The 17,660-nt window shown below is 41.5% G+C and overlaps 1 protein-coding gene across 1 annotated transcript in view; it reads left to right on the plus strand.

Moving 5' to 3' along the window:
* The first annotated feature begins 519 nt into the window (after positions 1-519).
* LIMCH1 (LIM and calponin homology domains 1) overlaps positions 520-17,660 on the plus strand; it is a 259,769-nt gene continuing 242,628 nt past the window's right edge. The window contains exon 1 of the mRNA XM_075859422.1: positions 520-1,012. Within this exon, the coding sequence (XP_075715537.1) occupies positions 920-1,012 (93 nt within the window). The 5' untranslated portion in view covers positions 520-919. The remainder of the gene's footprint in view (positions 1,013-17,660) is intronic.

A 17,660-nucleotide genomic window follows, 5' to 3' on the forward strand; every position in this document is an offset into this window, starting at 1 on the left:
TCCCTGTGACCCATAGGATATATTTTTTTTTTTAAAAACTTATACCGCGTAGAACATTTTTCTGCGAGATCCCATGGGATGAAATAGTATAGTCTATTACGCTAACAGCCCGATGACCGACAAAAGGACTCTCTTTTGACCAGCATTGGACTAATGGAGCCCTATGGACACATTTAGCGTGTATGTCGGGAGCTTTCTGGATGAAACGTAGTGTACAACGTGCCTTTTTTGGGCGCTATAATAACTTATTGCCATATTGCTTGTCACCCAGCTTTCCCAGATAAAAATTACAAACGTCTGCACAGAACCGGGGACTTATATTCAATGGCTTTATTTAGGGGGAAATACTCCTGCACAAAATGATGTAAAGCCTCATAAATCCAGCAGAGACCAGATGATTCATGGCAGGATTTAGCTGCTGCAGGATTTATGTATACTTAGAACATAAGAGCCCAGGTCTGGTTAGGTTTATGAGCACACAAGGAGATGCCAGACACTTGTTGCAGACTATTCAGGTGCACTGTGCTTCTCCCAGAAGACACTGCAGCCATCCACACAATGCCAGGGCTGCCCACAGGGCACCTCTCTGTGTCTCCCCAGCAGGTTTGTGCTGCTGCTGCTCTGTAGCCTGTTCCACCCTCTTGTGGGCTGCAGCAGTGACTGCCTGGCTCTGAGTGATCATGTAATGAGGCATGTGATTGCTGCCCCTGATCCAGAAGGAGGTGGCTTCAGGATTTGCATGGACTGAAGGCAAAAGCTGCAACAGTCTGATTATTTTTAGCTGGTGTGTGGTACAGATCACGTTGCACAGAGCAGGGAATTGCTTGTCTCTTGCACTGGGAGCAGGAGGAGATTGTGGATCCCTTTTCCCTTGTGCCAGATCATCCACCTATAGAGGAAGGCACACTGCTGCCTAGACATGGCCAGCCCTGCACTACATCTAGAGGACATCACCCAGCCACAAGAATCCCCTCCTGATGCCGCCTGCAGAGAAGCCCAGAAGTGGATCGAGGTAAATCCTTCTATATTTTCTCTGCATCTGACATCCCTGGCTGAAAGTTTCACTGATCTACAATATTCGCTGCAGAAGCTTCTACTGTTTCCAATGTGTTCATAATATTGAGTCTTTGTGTTGTTGTTATTGTTTAGTTTTATTTACATTGTTACTTCTTTCTATAAACACCGCATTGACGAGCACAATGTGCCCCTTGTACCCGCTGTTCTTCGCAGTAGAGATGCTCCTGACTGCATCTCATTGTACAGTGTGTAGTATCTGACTATGAAGGGGCACTAGCAGACCACCAGCTACAGTATTTGCAGCAGTTCGTGCTATTGTTGTGTATCCAGTAGGTGGGTGACTGACAGGTAGAGAAGCATATACTGTTATTCCAGTTGACACTAGCTACTGTTATTGTTGCAGGAAAATGCTACACTTTGCACATATATAGTATATCCTTATCCTGTGCCCTCTGTATAGCTACTGGCAAATCCGCTTAGGTTCCCATTTTGCAGTTTGTGTTGTGTGTATGCCTCTTAAAATGCCCAAGGTGCCCATAGTCACATCTAAATTTTCACTGCAAGTGAAGTCCTCTTCCATCTACTGCTATTAAAATGAACAGTTATTTATGACATGTATTTTTGTAAGTGTCATATTTCCTTTGCAAGCGACTGCATACCTGCTGTGGCTATAGCTTTCTTGCTGACAGCACTTGAACACAGACCCCTATTCATCTCTGTTGTGAATGGGAGACCAGGGAAAAACAGGGGGCACAGACGCTTCCTGGCTGGAAATACTCTGTTATTCCTCTTGGGTTTTTCTCTCAACAGTTTGCTTGATGCGTCTTCCACTTTGCCAGGCATTCATGTGCCAGTATCTTGTACAGCTGCAAAGGGGTAAAAATTGGGAAGGGATGACTATGGGAAAAGAGGAGCCTTTCTGGGCCAAGCAACACAAGCATTATTGTGTGATGGATTGTAACGTCTGTTGTTCACTGGGACTCTGAAAAGACTGCAGAACTTTCCATTGCATTGCTACTGTGAGGCAGCTCAAGCTTTAGGCCCTTCATGGGACTGAATTGTTTCTTTTGTGAGGACGCAGGCGGAATGCAGATTTTTTTTTCTCCCTCGCTTTGGATGTGGTATAGTGTTTGGATTCATAGGCATGAATGTGTAATCCAGCAGTGGATTTTAGTCGCCAGCCTTTTATGTGGACGCACTATTCTAATCTAATCATGTATGTAATCTGCGTGTAATATAATTGTATGCGGAAAGCTTTATTATTTAATTGGGAGTTGTTGTTATTGTATGCAGCATGTTCATGTCATGATGTGACGTCAATTCAACAGAAACTATAGATAGTTGAAGCATCTTGTGGCTGGTACTACTGGTTCACCCACAGCCAAAAGTAGCCAACAACACAAGTGAGTGGTGGCCATTCTGTACATGGTTCATAAACCTGATAGTTGTACAAGTTTGTAGTCATTTCAAGTTGTCATTGTGTAATGAATTACATACTGGTCCAATTGGCAACACTTAGTACTATGAAATCATTTATTTGGTATTCACTTTTTTTATGCATTTTTTTGTTGAACAAGTATACAGAGAGAGAGGAAAAGGAAAACTTTATCAAAATGAACTATGGTAATAACACCAAGAAGGGGAGGGTATATGGTGCCAGTAAATAGAGCTTCTCTGAAGGATGATGATGGTAATAGTGTGTTTAAACTTCTTACCATCTCGGCTAAGTCAACATTTTTTTTTTTAAGAGTCCCTCATTGTTTAGTTCTCTCTGTATTAGACTATTTGGTTTCATGATATTAGTATAAAGAGGAATATGTTCTGACGGTTGTATAGAATGTAACCAGCATGACTTGTGCAATAGTGATGCAAGCTTCTCTGTAGATTTAATCCCTAGTATAAATTCTTATGCCCTCTGAGACCCTTTCCATTAATTTTAGCTTGGCACCTTGGACATGTCACCTTAGCTGTGCATCATTTACAGACCACCTTATAGGCACCCCTATATAAAGGGCCACTATATCACGATGTACTACAGTTCTTCAATAGGACTAGGCACAATATTATATTTCGTACATTATGATAAAAATCTGTCACGTTTATAGAACCCAACATTATTAAACTAGGCTGAATTCAACAGACCCAATTTATTTCTATGGGACTCAAACGGGTTCTACAGAGCATCAGTCTTCATCAGCTTTGGGGTCAATGGGTGACTAATTGTAGAATCTAATGTTAATTTGTAAAAAAAAAAATTCAGTCAGTTTTGATCAACGAAAGTGTGGACCTGACTTGTTAGTTCCCGTTTAAATAAGTTCCACTGACTGAAAGTGGTGAATAAATGGAGGATCCCCTTTTATAGAATGATTCCTACAGGGACACATGCATCTGAAGTGGGGTCATGTGTTGTTGAAAATGGCCCCATACACATCCAGTTCACTTGCCGTTCTTCCTAGAAAACATAATCTAGTGGCCTTCAAGGATTGGTACCATTACCTGGTTATTTAGAAGTCAGAGCAGATCATGGTATTACCCCATGCAGACCACTTATGATATGGAGGAAGTAAGCCAAGAGAAACCCTGATCTAGCAGAGGGAGTACGGATTTATACATGGCTGATCATGACAAAATTCCCCACAGGCTTCTGGGTTATGATCTCAAGGAAGAAGGACAGGAGAATCCACTGGAATTCTCATCACTGGGCCTCAAGCACATGAAAATGTCGGGGTCAGGAAACTGCAAATTCAAGCCTAACGTTAGCAAAACCTGAAATTTTTACGTTTTTTTTTCCCCATTGAAATGAAAAAAGTGAGCATTGGACATTGATCCCTCACAACTTGTTACGAGGCAAACGCAGCCAAAAGTAAACGACACTGGATAAATGTATGAGCCGTCACAGGTGACACAGCACAGATTTGCTTTGCTATATTTGTGATCAGACTACTGATGTCCTGGGCTGTAAATAGTGTCAGTACTCCCCTTGTTGTAAGGCAACACTTGGTCACTGTGGTGTCCGACAGAATATTCCAGTATTATTTTTGGATTCCTTACTAACCACAGTAGGGGAATGTGGTCGCGCTTGCTTGGCCTTTATAAGTTTAGTATAAAACTGCAGTTTCTCTTTTTGGATTCCTGGAAGTTCTTCATGTATAATATAAGAACATATATAATACAATATACATAGACAATATAAGGTCATATATAATGCAATATACATAGACAATATAAGAACATTCCACGCTAAAATACAAAAAGTCCCCAGCAAGTCCTAGAGCTGTACACACATACCAGGTTGAGCCTCTTCTAGTAAAGCATAGTTGTTGCCAGTATGACCACCCCATTCAAGCATTGCATATTTGTTTCAGATTTTGATGCAAATTTTTTAGCCAACGCTAGAAGTGGATCTAGGAGAAAGGAGAAGTATACATTCTACCTTTTATATTTCCCATTCCTTTTGAAACCACTTCTGGCTTTGGCCCAAAAATCTGCTCCAAAATCTGCAACCAAGACACGATGTGTGAATCCAGCCTTACAGCTCCCACGCAGTTTGTCACAAAGCTTTCCTAGAGTCTTACTGTTGTCCAAGGCAGATTTGCCATCCAGAAAGCTGGGTAACAACCCATTTGGGAGCAGTAATGGTGGCCATGTTGGTTATTACCCAGCTTTCCCAAGAAGTATTACAAGGCTCTGTTCACATTCGTGTCATGGCTTCAGTTTATAATGGAGCCATAACAGATATGCCGTAACCGGAATTTTGCACTGCTATTCGTGCTGTCGAAAATGCTGGGACCCCTTATGAAAGTAGAGCCTAATAACTTATTTTCACTAATGCTTTATTCTTCCCCCTTCCTTTTTTTTTTTTTTTTTTTTTTTTTAAAGGGGCAAATGTAATTTTGTATGTAAATAATGCTGAATGTAGATTGGCTGACTATTCGAAACAGAATTCCATAAAGTATGAGGACTCCTCCATATACCTTTGTCTGTTGTAATGTTTGTTTTCAAGCGTTTCGTTCTATTCACTGAAATCTGTTTTGTAGGAAGTAAGAGAGGCGATATATGATTGACATTTTTCTTGTTTTTTTTAGTTATGATTGCAGTAAGGAAAATTAACAGGAAATGACAGCGTTGGTTCATGAGTTACGCTCTGTGTAGTTTTCATATAGTGGAGATTATAACAAGGCAAAGGCCCTTTCCCTTGAGGTTTTATGAGGATGGAATTTTAAAGTATCATATCTCATTTTTTTTTTGTCCATAGAATGGGCTCATTGTTCTTCATATTCAAGTGTTACTGCCTATATCAATCTCCAGCGTGTACAGCTAAACTGCATAACCCGGGAACCTGAGGTTTTACCCTAGGATCCTATTATGGTGATGAGTTCAGAAAAGATGATGTGCAGACTGGGCACCACTATGCTGTATAGTATCGTGGCTTTTCTCTATTGTCAAGCACTGCATTATTAACATGACTTCTCCTCTTACACAAGGCTGGTGTACATTTCATTTGGACCAGATCAGCATTGCAGGTGCACTATAACAAACCAAATAATAGATTCCTATTTATACATAGGTGTTTGTGTTCGATGTGGAACTGGTAAGTCAATGTAGGTGTCAATCAACCCAGCTTAAGAGGGCTGTCTTGCTAGGACAACCCCTTTAAGTTGATGTTTGGGATTGTTGTTTTTTTCTAGTAATGGCCACTTTAACTGGAGGTTTAAGAGTTAAAAATTGCCGTGGATTTAGGCACATCACTTTCACTATATAGGACTAAACAGAAAGATAAATAAGTATATCCAAACTTTGGAATGTATACTATGTTCTAATTTGTTCTAGAACAAAATCAAAGCTATAGTGACGATGAGGAGTTGACAGTGGTGGACGGGAATTTCTTTGGCCCACCAGAGGGAATGATCCTGGGGGCTGACCCTCCATCTGTACAGACCATGTGCACATTTACTATTACTTGCATGGCAAACTTTGTTGTAATCATTGCATATACAAGACATATTATCAATAAGGTCCAATGCGTTATTTGAGAATCCATAAGAAATAGACCCTAGTGGCAAGTGGTTGGCACCAAAGTCGCCTCCAAATGGGGCAGTCTACTTCAGGACCATTGTAAACCAGTCATTGTGTCAGAGCCTGGGCCAACTGGAGGATCACCAGTACTTTGCGGGGGGGGGGGGGGGGGGGCAGTCCAACCTAGTTCGTCAATGTAGCTCTACACGAAACTACATAGATAGATAAATAAAAAAAAATATGTGAACTGATCTGCAAAAGAGGGATAGTTGGGATGAGTATGGACTTTGCCAGCAGTAAGTACTGATTATAGAGCAGGTACCTTCCCGATGTGTCTACATGTCTCGTTCTTGGAGGTTAGGTCAGTATGCATTGCAAAGATTTCAAAATGTAGAGTTGCAATCGTGTCTCAACAGTGTGAAAGAAAATTGTTAGTTATAACCCCACAGGTGAAATTTGTGAGTTGTCATATTAAATTATTGCATTGCTGATTCTTGATCTTGAGAAGATCTGGGAGGTCTGCTGAGTTTCTTCACTACCAGTCTCTTCAGAGCAGTGGTGCACTGGCAGTATGTGTATTCTTCATGAGCTTGAACAAGTGACTCTCTCTTGATCTATTTATACACAGGATTGTAACTGTAAGGCCTCATGCACACTTCTGTTTTTTCCTTCAGGGTGCTAGCAGTTTTTTTGACGGCTAGCACCCTGACCCATTCATTTCAATGGGGCCATGCACACTTCAGTTTTTTTTGACGGTCCTGTTGTTCCATTCTGACCAATATAGAGCATGTCCTACTTTTGTCCGAGATTCCGTGACCGTGTGGCCCATACAAGTCAATGGGTCCGCCAAAAAAACTGAAGGCACGCGGAAGGCATCCGTGTGTGACTGATCGGTTGCCTAGCAATGGCCAGGCGGGCACAGGTAAACATAGAGACAGATCTTGCACTGCACTAATCGGCAGCCCCTTCTTTCTATCCAGCACTGATAGAGAGAAGAGGCTGCTGATCCGTGCTGGAACACAGCGATAGAAAGAAAAATAAGTTCATACGTACCCCGGCCATTGTCTTTGTGACGCGTCCCTCTTTTGACATCCAGTCCGACTTCCCTGGATGACGCAGAAGTCCTTGTGACCGGCTGCAGCCTGTGATTGGCTGCAGCGGTCACATGGTCTGAAACGTCCTCTCTGGAGGCCGGACTGGAGGAAGAAGCAGTGAGTTCTGGGTAAGTAGTAACTTTTTTGTAGTTGCAGGTTTTTGTTTTTTTAATAAAGCCGTAATAATCTATATTGTGAGCACGGTGCTTACAATATCATGTACATAGTGTGAATGGGAATAGTTTCCTCTCCGAAACTGAAACACGGAAGTGTACACGGAGTACACACTAGAAGCACACTGATCCAATCATGGACACACGGATCCGTGAAAAACGGATATGGACGTGTGCATGAGGCCTTACAAGGGGACATCCTCCTCATCTAGAGGGAAGAAGGATTCTACATAAAAATAGTAGCGGATTCTTTACTGTAAGATCAGTGACACTATGGAACTCTCTGCCAGAAGATGTTGTCACGGTGACTTTACTAAAAGAGTTATAATGAGGTCCGGATGCCTTTCTTGAGTGTAATATTATTATTATTAGCTATGGGTACTAGATTACTCTAGATGGATAGTTAGTCCAGGGATTTATTCTGATTGCTATACTGAAGTTGGAAATTTCTTTCCCCGTAAAATGAGGAAAATAGTCTCGTATTTTTTTTTGCCTTCCTCTGGATCAACATTTCAGTATAATAGTCTGAACTGGTTGGATCTATGTCCTGTTTTTTTTCCCCCTCAGCCTTAGGGTATGTGCACACACACTAATTACGTCCGTAATATACGGACGTATTTCGGCCGCAAGTACCGGACCGAACACAGTGCAGGGAGCCGGGCTCCTAGCATCATACTTATGTACGATGCTAGGAGTCCCTGCCTCACTGCAGGACAACTGTCCCGTACTGTAATCATGTTTTCAGTACGGGACAGCAGTTCCACGGAGACTTGCGGCCGAAATACGTCCGTCCATTACGGACGTAATGACCTCGTGTGAATCCAGCCTAAGTAAACTAAAAAGTTGATATATATCAGAAATACTATTCGATTAAAATTAATTGTTCAAAATTACGGACGTAATTAGTGTGTGTGCACATACCCTTACAATCTACTTTGTTACTATGGTTATAGTGGCAGATTAAGTAGACCATAGGCCCTGGGCTGTCACCCAAACTTGGGCCCCCCTTCCGCACTGCAGCACTGTAACTATTTTTAACACTACCTTTTTGGGCGAGCATTAACAAATGGGTGTTACGATTCCCCTTGTCACAGGGCTGTGTCCCCACATACTGACAGCATCACACTGTGCTGGGACACATCCTCCTGACAAGGGGAATTGTCTATCAGTCCTGGACTGCAAAAATACTTTTTGTGAAATACAAGGATAATAAACATGTCAGGAGTGGTGACAGATTCTCTATAAATGTAGTGACTCACAGGTGACGACGTCTCAGATTATAGTAGTTTTTTTTCCTCTTTTCTTCTCCATCCGGTCCAGAGCTCATGACGACTTCTCCCGGCCCTGACCTATTTCTGCAGAATTTGCCACTCTGATGTCTTCGGCTCCTCACTTTTCCAACATTTCCACACCTATAAACGGAAATAAAATTATCATGGTACCACATAGTGTGCCCCTAAATATAATAGCACCAAACACCTGAATATAATACCATACACTGTAAAACACCACATACACACAGCCCCCTATACATAGTGCCACACACAGACCCCTGTAGATAGCACACATCCCCCCCTATAGCTAGCACAACACACACATTCCCCCGTAGAGATCATTACACACAGCCCCCTATAGATAGTGTCATACAGCCCCCCTGTAGAGAGTGCAACACAGCCCTCCCCCTCTTGTAAATAGCGCCACAGAGCCCCCCCTGTAAAGAGCGCCCCACACATACAGATGTGGATAGCGCCACACAGCCCCCACTTGTATATAGTGTCACACAGCGCTCCCCCTTGTATATAGTGTCACACAGCGCTCCCCCTTGCATATAGGGCCACTTAGCGCTCCCCCTTGTATATAGGGCCACGTAGCGCTCCCCCTTGTATATAGTGCACACAGCGCTCCCCCATTTGTATATGGTGCCAGAAAGCGCTCCCTTTCCCCCTTGTATATAGGGTCACACAGCACCCCCCACCCCCCTTGTATATAGCGTCACAGAGCAGCCCCCCTTTTGTATATAGGGCCACCCAGCACTCCCCCCCCCCTTGTATATAGTGTCACGGAGCACTCCCCCCCCCCCCCTTGAATATATACACAGCGCTACCCCCATCTAAAAAAAAAATATATACTTGCCCCGTTCCCACGCCGGCCGCTCCAGCTGGATGCATATGAATCCTCTGGACTAGACGCATGCGCAGACCGGCGTGATGCAGTACCTCATTGCGCTGGCCTGCGTAGGGAGTCTTCCCAGCGCCTTATAGGCTGCGGGCCTATCGTGGCCTACACCCTATAATATTCATTTGTATCGAGTCCTGAGGACTCAGATACAAATGAATGTGGCTGCCGCTAGCACCAGGGCCCCCTCCGGTGCTAGCGACACCAATGGGCATAAGGGGGTTCGCCGTTAATGATGATCCGCCACTGTATGGTTATATGCAGAAGGCAATATGTAGTGTTCATAATCTGCTGATCTAGATTTGCCTTGAGCCTGCAAGACTAAAGTTGGACAAATAGTTGGGCTACCATGTCACCTGGGAAAGGTGGATAAAGCTCCATCCATCATTATCTTTCTAGGCTTTAGCAAGTATCCATAGGGCCCCATAGCAAATCTCCCATCTACAACTAGTGGCCTCAGAATATGAAAAGCTTATGATTATTTTGGCCCCTTACCCCTTTTGTCTGTTTTTGCATCTATCTAACATACTGTATGTAAGAAGAACAGGCTTTCCCAGCTAGATGCAATACTTGCTGATGATGTTACATACTCCTATGCCTTAGGGCACAAGGTTTTTAATCCCATCTTTTTCTCTGATTTCACAAGCCATAATATAAAGATTATTCATACTGTATAACTTCATGTCAATAGTAGCTGGCAAAGTTTGGGTTTCAAACTATAGCCTAGTACCTTTTGCGCTACTTTTGCCATAAAAAAATAATATAAAAACACAAAATAAAGAAACTGAAACCTGACAAACCCCATGAGTCAATAGGATCCACCAAGATTCTTTAGGATCCATTTGAAAATTGATAAGTCATAGCCTAAGGCCTAGTTCACACGAAGTATTTTGCAGGCAGAAAAAATCTGCCTCAAAATTCCTTCAGGCAGATTTTGACCTGCCTGCGCTTTTTTGCCATGGCTTTCGCAGCGTTTTTCACTCACGGCCATTGAGGGCCACGGGCAAAAAACGCAGCGAAAAACACTTTTTCTGCCTCCCATTGATTTCAATGGCAAGTCATAGGTGGAACCACGGCAAGAAAGGACAAGCCGTCTTTTTTTCCCCGCGAGCAGCTAAAAGCCGCCTGGGGAAAAAAACGCCTCTGCCTCCCATTAAAATCAATGGGAGGCGATTTAAGACGTATTTTTGGCGCTGATTTGGCGTCAAAATCAGCGCCCAAAAACTGTGTGAACTCTCTGTGATCCTCCTCTGTTTGTGTACTTACAAATAGTATAAATGTAGCAGTGCTTAGTTTATCAGATATGAGTCACTTTGGCACAACTCTTCATCTGTAGCGCTATAGAAACGTTATGTAATACATTAATTTTTCTACAAAAATGCTATTATGTTTCTATGGACCGCGAATTGAACAAATATAATACATCTAAATTTAAAAAGTATTTTATAACACTGATGTACAGTACTGATGGATCATGCCTGAAAAGTTAAAACACCGTAGTACATGTCAGCTTTTTTTTTCATTCATTAGTTTCTTCCGGACTGGTGCCAAATGTGCTCTGATTGCTACATTAATAATACCGGGCTGAGAAGACATCATTATATAGGTGTAAAGCTTTCCCTTTGCGATCTCTTCTAAAATCTCTGCTTGCACATGCTGAATACCACCAGGTCAGATTGAACGTGGACAATTGTGTTTTTGCGCTATTATCAGCCATAACAATCTATGGCGTCTTTGAATAGAAGGTTACCCTTCTAAACAGTCCAGAGAAATGATGCGTGTTTCAGCGTCTGCGTGGTGTGTGCCAGCATTGTGCATAAGAACTCTGATTGCTGGTAATCCGTCTCTGTAGATGGTGCACGTACAGTAGTGTCTGAACATAAATCTAAGAAAATCATCAATAAAACAGTATAAATATATCTTGTGTATGTAGGTTCCTAGTTTCTAAGCCCTGGACATTAGCCTGCATTAGAATACTGTAAGACCAGATTCACACTGTGCAGTTTTATTAACTTTTTCCTTTAATCTATTTTTTCTTTCAGAGCCAGGAGGCACTATAAAAAGTATGTAACATATCTAGACACAGGAGCATTTTTTTAAGTGATTACTTTGGTTACAGTTTGTGTGATCTAATGCCTCATGCACATGACTGAGGGATGATAGAGTTCGATCCTCGTGATCGTTCTACTTACCTAAAGGAGTCCAACCACCCAGTCCCAACCTTGTGTACCCTTACCTCTTAAATAAACACAGACTCATGACTGGATAAAGTTGGCCACAGCACCCAGTCTATTAACCCCTTCAGGACTGAGCCTGTTTTGACTTTTATGACGAAGCTGATTTTTCAGATCTGACAAGTCACTTTATGTGGTAATAACTCCGGAATGCTTTTACCTATTCAAGTGATTCTGAGATTGTTTTCTCGTGACATATTGTACTTTGTTAGTGAAAAAATTTGGTCGATTTTTTTAAATTCAATATTTATTTGTAATAAAACACCAAGATTTGGAGAAAATGTGGAAAAATGTGCATTTTTCTAAATTTAAATGTATCTGCTTGTAAAACAGATCGTAATACCTCACAAAATAGTTACTAGTTTATATTTCCCATATGTCTACTTTATATTTGCATTGTTTTTTGAACATCCTTTTATTTTTCTATGACATCACAAGGCTTAGAACTTTAGCAGGAATTTCTCATATTTTCAAGAACATTTCAAAAGGCTATTTTTTCTGGGACCAGTTCAGTTCTGAGGTGGCTTTGAGGGCCTTATATATTAGAAAGTCCCCATAAATCACCCCATTTTGAAAACTGCACCCCTCATAGTATTCAAAACAGCATTCAGAAAGTGTATTAACCCTTTAGGCGTTTCACAGGAATTAAAGAAAAAGTAGAGGTGAAATTTACAAATGTGTTTATTTTTTTTTTTTTTCACTAATAATAATAATAAACTTTTGTTTTTACACTTTTTTTTAGTCCCCCTATGGGACTTGAACCGGCAATCAGTAGATAGCTGGTACAATACACTGTATATTGTCATTTTTACAGGCTCCTTTAACAGCGCGATCGCTGTTCCTGTTCATTAGTCCCGGGTGTCAGCTGTAATGCACAGCTGACACCTGCAGCGTATGGCGCAGGCTCAGCCCGTGAGCCCGCTCCATACATCACCCCCCACACCACGACATGCTATTAAGTCGTGGTGCGCAAAGGGGTTAATGCACAACGGATAGTGCGGAGTGAAAATTGTGCTGCCACTGAAGACTAATACCTCATAAAATATTAACCGGGTATGGCAATGCCATATCTGTGGACGTAAACTGCTGTTTGGGCACGCTGCAGGGCTCAGAAGGGAGGGAGCGGCATTTTGATTTTGGAGCGCAGATTTAGCTTGGTAGTAGTTCTGTTTGGGGTTTTGCTGGTATTTCCGTTTATAATGTGGGGGCATATGTAATCTGTGCGGAGAACATCGGGGCATAATAAGAGGGTATAATAATGCGGTGAATAAATAATCAGCAGATATGTAGCCGATGTCGCACTGATAAATGGTGCCCAATCTTATCCGCTTTTGGATACTCTGCACATTTTGCATCACCATAATCTGAGAGACAGAACTTTTTTTATTTTTTCTTCACTGGAGCCGTGTGAGGGCTTATTTGTTGCGGGACAATCTGTAGTTTTCATTAATACTATTTTGGGGTACATGCGATTTATTTATTTTTTGATCACCTTTTATTCCATTTTTTGGAAGCAAGGTGACCAAAAACCATAATTCTGACAATGTATTTTATAAAAAAAAAAATTACAGCATTTTTTTTTGGCTATAAATGACTATTTTACTTTATTCTGCGGGTCGGTACAATTACGGCGATACCATATGTATATCGTTCTTTTATGTTTTGCAGCGTTTGCGCAATAAAATCACTTATTTATAAAATAATACATTTTTTGCGTCACCATATTCTAAGAGCCAGGACTTTTTTATTTTTCAGTCAAAAAAGCTGTGTAAGGGCTTATTTTTTACGGGACGGGTTGTAGTTTTTATTGGTACTATTTTGGGGTACATGCAACTTTTTAATCACTTTTTATTCTATATATTGCGGGGAGTGGTGACCCCAAAAAAGCGATTGCAGTATTTGTTTTTTTACTTTTTGCGGTGTTCACCATGCAGGAAAAATAATATTATAGTTTTAGAGATTCGGTCGTTACGAACGCGGCGATACCAAATATGTGTACTTTCTTTTACGTGTTAATTTTTTCCTATTTTTTGTTTATATAACTTATAACTTTTATTTTTACACTTTCTTAAAACAGTTTTATTTTATTTTTACTTGTCCCACTAGGGGACATTTAGACTTGTAGCTCTGATCGCTGCTAGAACACATTACACTACCTACATAGTGTAATGTGTTCTGTCATTGTGACGTGACAGTCAGTCACGCCATCTTGATGATCAGATACAGGGGGGGGGGGGGAAATGTATTAAGCAATCCACATCAACCTTAGAAAAGTTGCAATTTGCGCAAAAACTAAGTATTGTGACTTATTTCCTATAATTCTTAACAGAAATTGCCATAAATTATAGCGGAACCATATGCCAACTCGTAGCTGGCATACTTTTCCCTTTCTGGCGTACACAAAGCCAAAGATGCAACAAATGTATTCATAGAATTGCGCCTCTTAATAAATTTATTGCATCTTACTGCCCTTATTGCCCTTACTGCCCTTATTGTTAGACCGGCTTATGAAGCACCAGTTTGTCGCCCCCGTTTTTTTCGTTTTTTCACATAAGTAAAAAAACAAAACACTGCTGCAAAACTCTGTGCAGTTTTTAGTAAGATTAAAACAGGTTCAGTGTTTGGCCAACAGGTCACCAGGCAGGAAGTTGGTGACTTGGTGTTCTAGTTTTAGGTTGCTATTATGTTATATGCTTCGTATATACTTGTTACATAGAAATATACATAATTGGTGAAAAAATAGAGCTTTTATTAGCTTTATTGTTTTTCATCAAGTTGGGAGTGCTGCCTATTTTGTATATTTCTATTGAGTTGGGGACAACGATTAAGTCCCTGGGATGTACACCCGCCTACTATCCCCAGTGCTGCTAGACTGTGGACTAAACATAATTACATAGTTAGTACGGTTGAAAAAAGACATATGTCCAATTTCAAGGGATGGGAGAAAGGGAAGGGGTGAAACAAAAATTCAACACATTGACATAGGAGCTGATTTTTTTTTGTTCTAGGTAATTATCAAAGCCTTTTTTTTTTTAAAAGCCATCCACTGTCCCTGCTGTGACGGCTCCTGCGGTGACTATTCCATAGATTCACAGTTCTCACTGTAAAAAAGGCTTGTCGCCTCTGCAGGTTGAACCTTTTTTTCTCCAGATGGAGGGAGTGCCCCCTTGTTTTTTGAGTGGGTTTTACATGGAACAGATTTTCACTATATTTTTTTTGTATGTGCCATTAATATATTTATATAAGTTAATCATGTCCCCCCTTAGTCGTCTCTTTTAAAGGCTAAATAGATTTAATTATTTTTATCTTTCCTCATAACTTAGATTCTCTATGCCCTTTATTAGTTTAGTTTCTCTTCTTCATATCTTTTTCCAACCCCAGGGCATCCTTTCCATGAACTGGAGCCCAGAACTGAACTGCATATTCTAGATGAGGCCTCACTAATGCTTTGTACAGTGGTAATATTACATCGCTGTCCCGCGAGTCCATGCCTCTTTTAATAGACGACAATATCTTGCTGGCCCTAGAAGCAGCTGATTGACATTGCATGCTGTTATTTAGTTTAAGTACAAGTACACCCAGATCCTTCTCAACAAGTGACAATCCCAGTGTAGCTCCCCCTAGGACATATTGCTACCCAGATGTATAACTTTACATTTTTCTACATTAAACCTCATTTTCCAGGTGGATGCCCAAACACTCAAGCTGCTCTGTATACAGTATACAAAGCAGCTGCATCCCAAAAAGTAAAAAAAAAAAAATTTTTAATAAAATGTATTTAGGAAGTTACACCAATCAAACTGATGCACAATTTGATTTTAAAAAATGTGGTTTTTTTTTAATTTCAACTGTGTACATAGCCTTTAAGAGTCAAGATAAAGAGTGCTACATCGGTATGGTTAATGTTTTTTCAAAACTATTTTGCGCAGAGATTAATTTGTATTGAAGACTCTTGACCAGATCAGAGTTTCGCATAGACTAATCCGTTGGCAAAACACATACAGTATCATAATGATATTTTTTTTAAATTTAAATAGGATCTGTCATCTTCCCTGGCATGTCTATTTCAGTAAAGACTTGTATTTCACATGAGCTAACAATTCTGAAACATATTTTCTTACAACTCTTGTGCTGTTCCTCTGTTATTTTGTCTAAAAATCTATGAATAAATTGAAAACTGGGTGTTACCGTTCCTCTTGAGAAAGGGGTGTGTCCCTACACAGTATCACTGTCAGCACTGATTGGACATTGTTAGTCTGTGTAGGGACACACCCACAACTGGTAACCCCCAGTTGTTCATTTATTCATATATTTCTAGGAGCAATAACAGAGGAACAGCAGTTCTAAGAAAAGATGCTCCAGAATTGTTATTTCATGGGGAATGCAATTATTCATTAAAATAGACCTTTCAGGAGAGGTGACAGGTCCTCTTTAAAGAAGATTTCAGCAGATCTTATCCAATACGTTTTGAACAATATGCGTATCATTACGAGGGCCCAATGGTTTTCACAGTATACAAAAACTTTGTGTATGGCCAGGTATTACTAGTTGCTTAGTTTTACTAACTATTTTATATTTCGCCCAGTATCAGGGACACCAAAGCCAGTTGTTTGATCAGTCTGTGTGTTTTTTATTGGATTACTGCTTCCTTAGATCTATCCTTTGAAGAGACACAGATCAGAACCAGTCCATTATGGTTCCCCAACACATCTGTTATCTTATGTGTCTCCAGAAGGGTGTTCTAGAATTAAATCATGCTTTTGGGTGGAGAATAGTCCTATTTTAATGACATCATGGTCAGGGTGCGTCTGGGAAAGTAACAAGTGGGCATTCCTCATCTAATTTTAGACCCACCTTACACACATTGCAGTTCCTGTAGTCTGAAGTGAGACAATGGCTGGACCGTTCCCCCGGGAGGTTGTGTTGTGGTGCCGGTCAGCATATATCCAGCAGGCAGGATGACATGCTGGCTTTGCATCTGGTTTCCTCCCAGCTGTGAAAAAGGCCAAATATTGAACTCTGTAAGTGGCACGACTGTTCTGTATTTGGCTGCAGTTAAAGATGTTTAGTTAACAAGTGCAAATGTATAGTCTGTGCATGAGATACAATGATATTTCACAAGTGTCAGGAAGCCGGGAGGAGAAGACACTTAGGCCCTATTCACACGACAGGGATTCTCGGCCGTGTGATGGCCATTCTTTGAACGGCCGTCACATGACCGCAGTAGGAACAATAAACCTCAAATGGGGCTATTCACACGACCGATTTTTTGACAGCCCAGTAAACCAGACCGTCAAAAAATGGACCATGCCCTATTTTAAGCAGTTCTCCCGGCGGCACGGCTCCCATAGAAGTCTATTGGGCTGTGTAAAGCACGGCCTTCAATTGGATGTGATCCGAGTGACGGCCGTGTTTTCTGCCACTCGCTCGCTTTCTTCTCCACAGTGCGAAGTGCATGTGAGGAGGAGAAGATATTTTTTTGCTCGATGTAGAAGTGGAATCCCTAATCCCTGGCCACAGCGTCGCTGAAGCTGTGGCAGGGAATTCCGCTCCAGGAGAAGTCCCTGAAGTCAATGTCCCCAACCTAATCCAGAAGCGGAATCCCCGGCCCCAACAGCCAGTTATTCTGCTCCAGGAGAAGTCCCTGACGTCACTGTCCATTTATGGACAGTGACGTCAGGGACTTCTCCTGAAGCGGAATGCTCGGTCACAGCCGTCCTTGACACAGCTGTGGCCGATGATTCCGCTCCAGGAGTAGTCACTGCCAATATATGGACAATGAAATCAGGGACTTCTCCTGGACCGGTCCCCTACAGTGGCGCTATCTACAGGAAGGGGGTGGTGTGCCATCTATGGGGGGGGGGCTGCCGTCTACGGGGGTGCTATGTACAAGGGTGCTGTGTGGCACTACCTAAAGTGAGTTGTGGCATTATCTACAGAGGGAAGTGTGT

The sequence above is a fragment of the Rhinoderma darwinii genome, chromosome 1 (assembly GCF_050947455.1).
Source record: "Rhinoderma darwinii isolate aRhiDar2 chromosome 1, aRhiDar2.hap1, whole genome shotgun sequence".
In the NCBI taxonomy this organism is placed as follows: Eukaryota; Metazoa; Chordata; class Amphibia; order Anura; family Rhinodermatidae; genus Rhinoderma; species Rhinoderma darwinii.